This window comes from Salvelinus sp. IW2-2015, linkage group LG26, assembly GCF_002910315.2.
Source record: "Salvelinus sp. IW2-2015 linkage group LG26, ASM291031v2, whole genome shotgun sequence".
Classification (NCBI taxonomy): domain Eukaryota; kingdom Metazoa; phylum Chordata; class Actinopteri; order Salmoniformes; family Salmonidae; genus Salvelinus; species Salvelinus sp. IW2-2015.
Genome location: NC_036866.1, coordinates 25,231,729 through 25,237,811, shown reverse-complemented (window position 1 = coordinate 25,237,811; position 6,083 = coordinate 25,231,729). Strand labels below are relative to the sequence as shown.

The 6,083-nt window shown below is 37.8% G+C and overlaps 1 protein-coding gene across 2 annotated transcripts in view; it reads left to right on the top strand.

Moving 5' to 3' along the window:
• The first annotated feature begins 2,759 nt into the window (after positions 1-2,759).
• Positions 2,760-6,083, top strand: part of LOC111953018 (alpha-protein kinase 3-like) — a 30,725-nt gene continuing 27,401 nt past the window's right edge. Inside the window, exons 1-4 of one of the 2 annotated variants that reach the window (XM_023972085.2) lie at positions 2,760-2,814; positions 3,171-3,450; positions 3,773-3,805; positions 4,245-4,366. In XM_023972085.2, the coding sequence (XP_023827853.1) occupies positions 3,311-3,450; positions 3,773-3,805; positions 4,245-4,366 (295 nt within the window). In that variant the 5' untranslated portion in view covers positions 2,760-2,814; positions 3,171-3,310. The remainder of the gene's footprint in view (positions 2,815-3,170; positions 3,451-3,772; positions 3,806-4,244; positions 4,367-6,083) is intronic. The other variant, XM_023972087.2, reaches the window with a different exon arrangement.

Below are 6,083 nucleotides of genomic sequence, written 5' to 3'. Positions count from 1 at the left end.
TTGGGATATCCATCAGCAACATTTTTGAATTGGAAATCCATTCTAAATACAGAATTGACTCCAGGGCACATTTTATACATTCACATACACGTATAGCACGTATACAAGCAAACCAACAAACAAACAGGAACAACATATAAACGCTATATGCTAGGGGGTACAATAAATGACAGATTAGGCTATACACAGTGGTGGGAAAAGTACCTAACTGTCATACTTGAGTAAAAGTAAAGATACCTTAATAGAAAATGACTCAAGTAAAAGTGAAAGCCACYCAGTAAAATATTACTTGAGTAAAAGTCTAAAAGTATTTTGTTATAAATATACTTAATTATCAAAAGTAAATGTAATTGCTAAAATATACCTAAGTATCAAAAGTAAAAGTAAAAGTATGAATCATTTCAAATTCCTTAAATTAAGCAAACSAKAMAGCACAATTGTCTTGTTTTTTAAATTTATGGATAGCCAGGGGCATACTCCAAAACACAGACATAATTTACAAATGAAGCATTTGTGTTTAATGAGTTCACCAGATCAGAGGCAATAGAGATGACCAGGGATGTTATTTTGATAAGTGTGGAATTTGGCCCATTTTCTGTCCTACTAAGCATTAAAAATGTAACGAGTACCTTTTCAGCGAAAATGTATGCAGTAAAAAGTACATTATTTTCTTTAAGAATGTAGAAAAGTAAAAGTTGTCAAAAATATAAATAGTAAACTAAAGTACAAATTCCCCCCAAAACTACTTAAGTAGTACTTTAAAGTATTTTTACTTAAGTACTTTACACCACTGGCTGTACAAAGGCCTTAAAAGACACATTGACTGTTTTTACAGCTTTCTTATTCAAATAATCTAGAATGATCTTAATGTACTAGAAAACAAGGAAGTGTTTTTTTATTAGTGATTTTCTGAATATGACATTTTTCCATTAGCACAATTACATTTAAGAGGTCAAATTGTTTTTTCTTTATCCTTATTGTAGTTAAGGAAACCAAACTGCACATTCTCCCATAATAAACAAAAGTCATCAAGAATATTATCACCAATAAATATACAAATATCTTGCCATTATATTTTTTACCTGTAGACAATGCCAAAATAAATGCAAAACTGTTTCTGGATGCTCATCACAAAAAGTACAGTTAATGTTACTGTCTTTTTTGAGTTTCTTCAGATGTCTCTCTCTTTTATACCTCAATGCTCTCAACACTGTCAACAATGCTCTCACCAACCTTCTCACTTCTGAACAGGGTAAATTGATTATAAATTGATTATAAATTGATTTAACTGTAAATTATTACAGTTAAATTACCAGCTAAAATATTGAAATCGGATTACAGACACTGTACTTTTGAAAAACTAGATGATTATTTATTGGATTACTTTTCATTTCAGAAAGGATGTTTGCGAAGAAATACACTATGACACCTTTCTGTTTTCTCAATGACATTCAAATCAGCATTGAAAGAAATAGCAAGTTTAAGTTTGCTCCACCTGAGCGAGTCTGACCACAAGTCAGAGACCACTATGATGACACATCAAATGTGTTTGCTGTATTGTTTTTGTCTTCTTCTAATGCCTCTTAAGGGGAAAGTAATGTAAAAGTAATCAGATTACATTACTGAGTTTGGGTAATCCAAAAGTTACATTAATGATTACAATTTTGTTCAGTTAACTAGTAAATGTAACAGAAAACATTTAGAAAGTAGCCTAACCTACCCAACCTTGCTTCTGAAGCACTTAAGAAGGATTTTGTTCTTCATATAATGTATATTTAAGCAATAAGGCCCGAGGGGGTGTGGTATATGGCCAAAATACCACGGCTAAGGGTTGTTCTTACGCACAACGCAGCGCGGAGTGCCTGGATACAGCCCTTAGCCGTGGTACAGTATATTGGCCATATATCAAAATCCCTGAGGTTCCTTATTGCTATTATAAACTGGTTAGCAATGTAATTACAGCAGTAAAAATAAAKGTTTTGTCATACCCGTGGTATATGGTCTGATATACCACGCCTGTCAGCCAATTAGCATTCAGGGCTCGAACCACCCAGTTTATAATAAAAAATAGATAGGCCTGTTGCTTTTTTTTGTCTAAAAATAAACTTATTTTAATGTTATGAAACTACAACTCTTGTGCTCATTAGTTTAGATTTGGAATTCAACAGCAATACAGTTMATTTATTTTATGTAATACCCTGGTAGTCCTCTGTGACCTTACTGTGTAACCTAAGCAGGCAATCTTATGTTTGGAAAATGAAGCAATGTGATCAGATGGCTGAATTTATTCTCAAGGGTGTTTTGGAAGAACTCTTGAGGGGCAGGCAGTATCAAGGGAGAGGGCTGTCCTGAGTAAGAAACAAGCATGCTTAGGTCGTCATCATCTACCTCATGAAATAAATCCCCAAGTATCTCTGAACACATGACATATCAGTRTTTTGCAATAAGTCTTTCACCAACACAGTGTCCCACCTAGATGTGAGTCTATACTCACTGCTGTCAACATGTTAAGAGGTTGTGTTTTTGACATGACCTTTCTTGGTCAACTATGGTAGTGTATAATGATCTGTTTTCTCTTGGTATTTCTATTTTAAATATTTTTTTCAAATTTGGAGAACATTGATTTGTTCTCAGAGCAAAATAGCGTTCTCTTGTTGAATACATGTCTGAAGGCTGGTTTAGGAAAATGTGATGTGCACTTGCACCTATTTGTAGGCCTGCTATAAATAGGGTCCTGCTGGCACCACAAGCATGTGTATGATTGACAATTGCAGTCAGMGCTTTGCCTCTGGGACTCTGAAAAGCCTATCAATGGTAAGTTCACAAATTCATCAACTTTTGTTTCAACCAAGAAGTGTTTGAGTTCAATGTTAACCTCTGAATTCTAAAATAATGTCTAAGGGTTCAGTTTGACTCCTMATAACCCTTGTAGAGCCTGATAACGGTTCACATTTATACCTTTTTCATTGCAACTGCTTAGCTTGGTCAAAGGAAAGCAGTTGCCACTGTCTGAATTACTTTGGAGTTTTGATAATTGTTGCATTGCTTGAGAAAGGTGCATACAGGTAATATTTTCTTCGAGGATCTATTCGAATGAGTGAATGGTTTCCCAGACTAACCTAGACCAACTTTTAACAGTATTCACAGCTGTTTTCTCCTTTCTTTTCCAGCTACTCTTACACCGGTAAGACACTGCAACTTGAACCTGGGGCTTTGATCCATGACAAGCTGAGCATTTTTTACTCAAGGAGCAGTCTGCTGTAGTAGACACATTTCCTTTATATTTGTGGGAATATCTGTTGAGTGGACAATGACTTCCAGAAGACCAATGACCCGTTCTTACTCTGGTAACGGGAGGTCCGGCGGAAGCTACAATGAGGAGGAGGTCAGCTCTTCGAATGGCCGCTTGGAGAGCAGCAACTACCTCTCCAATGTCAGGCCTGAAAACAGGTAGATCACCTCTTCTTACGCGTTTCAGTGTGACGCTTGACGTTTCAGTGCGACTTTGTCCACCACACACATTCATTAGATATTTCGGCCATCTCAACATATCTGTGGATTGTTTCCTGAAGTCCAAAATGCTACATGGCAAGTAATAACCAAGTAACAGTATTTCAGCATTCTTAAGAAAAGCACAACTCTTAGAATACCAGTAAGAATCTCTTTTGTAGCCTACTTTATAAACACAACTGAGTCCCGTGTAAGAGAATCTAAGACACAAAACCACCAATATGTCTGATGGGCTGCCTTTATTTGCCTTCTCTCTGAATAGCTACTCAAGGTATTCTCAATCCAGGTCATCGAGGTAATGCATACTTTTACAACACCTATTCCAACTAACATCTTAACCACACATCCTGGTTTACCCCCAAGAGTGAAAGAGCAAATCTACACCGGTTTTTAACAATGCTGTAAGTGAACCTGTTATATTGACTTTGATGTTATTGAACATTGACGTTGATATACAATTTCATTGATATGACATTGTTGAAAATATAACTTTGTAAGTACTTTTACCATGTCACTTTTTCAACTGCTGAGAAATGTTTAATGTTTGAGAGAGCAATCTCCCTTCACAATCAGTAATGATAAGTAACTGCCTTCTTCCCCTGCCTGGAATAAACAATGTACAGAATAAAGGTTGGCTAAAAGATCCCTGAAATATTGGCCTTCTCATTGGAAAGTACTTTAGCACATGCCCTGAAGAACAGACACTCAAGCTAAAGCACCCTTTCTCTCTCCAGGAGTACATTGTTCGGTGTGATGGCTCAGCTGACTGAGGACACCCAGCCTGTATTTGAGACCACCGTTAAATCCAAGGCTGTGTCAGAGAACTGTAATGTGAAGTTGACATGTGTGGTTACAGGTACGCCTACCTCCTTCAGAGTTGTGTATTTGTGTTGGAATGCATTAGATRGTTGTGAGTTGAGGATTTGGTATTACGTATTAGTCACTCTGTGGTTAGTTTGAAAATAAAAGCGGAGAAACAAACCAACTTCTAAACAGCGATGCAAACATGAAGTAAGAATGGCGATAAATTATGAGAAACGTTGACTTTTGCTCTTCTTGCAGAAGACAATGCAAAGAGACAAGTTACTTCAAAATGGTTATGACTGCTCACGAATGCTTATCCACCCCAAACCCCCTGACCAACGAGTTCAATGCTTCCTTCAATACTCCCCACTTGGCAAACAGTTCGACCACATCATTAAAAAACAATGACCCATCTTTAGCACTGATCCACAACTGGAAAAGACGTTTAAAGAACCCCCACGGGTAGTTTTCAGAAGCACCCCCAACATCAGTCACATGGTGGTGAGGTCTGATCTTCCACCGATGCGGCGTAGCACCTTCCTAGACAAAATGTGCCAAACGATAATTACAGATGCGGCCGTGTAACTTTACAAACAAATGCAAAAGTTCAATCACCCTATCACGGGCAAGGCCATTAAGATTGCAGGCATCATTACGTGTTCCACAAAAAATATGGTATACCTGATCAAGTTTATTTGTAGTCTATACTATGTAGGATAAAATTCAACTAGCTCTGAAAACAAGGATTGCAGAACACAGGAGTAATATCAGGACTCTTCAGAGAAACGCCTATTGCTGCGCATTTCATGGAAGCTCGTCACAACATCAGCTCTCTGAGATACATTGGTATTGAACATGTTAAGCCTCCTAGGAGGGGGAGATACTGATAATCTATTACAGAGAAGAGAATTGTATTGGATTCACCGTTTGTCCACCATGTTTCCTAAAGGTCTGAACTAGAGGTCGGCCGATTAATCGGAATGGCCGATTAATTAGGGCCGATTTCAAGTTTTCACAACAATATTTTTGTACACCGATTGTGGACGATTTTATTTATTATAATTTAAAAAAATTACACCTTGATTTAACTAGGCAAGTCAGTTAAGAACACATTCTTATTTTCAATGATGGCCTAGGAACGGTGAGTTAACTGCCTTGTTCAGGGGCAGAATGACACATTTTTACCTTGTCAGCTCGGGGATTTGTTTTTGCAACCTTCTGGTTACTTGTCCAACGCTCTAACCACCTGCCTTACATTGCGCTCCACGAGGAGCCTACGTGGCAGGCTGACTACCTGTTACRTGAGGGCAGCAAGAAGCCAAGGTAAGTTGCTAGCTAGCATTAAACTTATCTTATAAAAAACAATCAATCTTAACATAATAACTAGCTAACTACACATGGTTGATGATATTGGGGACACTGCCCTGTGTAGGGTGCCGTCTTTGGATGGGACGTTAAACGGGTGTCCTGACTCTCTGATGTCATTAAAGATCCCATGGCACTTGTCGTAAGAGTAGGGGTGTTGACCCCGGTGTCCTGGCTAAATTCCAAATCTGGCCCTCAAACCATCACGGTCACCTAATAATCCCCAGTTTACAATTGTCTCATTCATCCCCCTCCTCTCCCCTGTAACTATTCCCCAGGTCGTTGCTGTAAATGAGAACGTGTTCTCAGTTGCCTGGTAAAATAATGGATAAATTAAAAAAATAAAATAAATATTACTACTTTATCTAGCGTGTCCTGCGTTGCTTATAATCGATGCGGTGCCT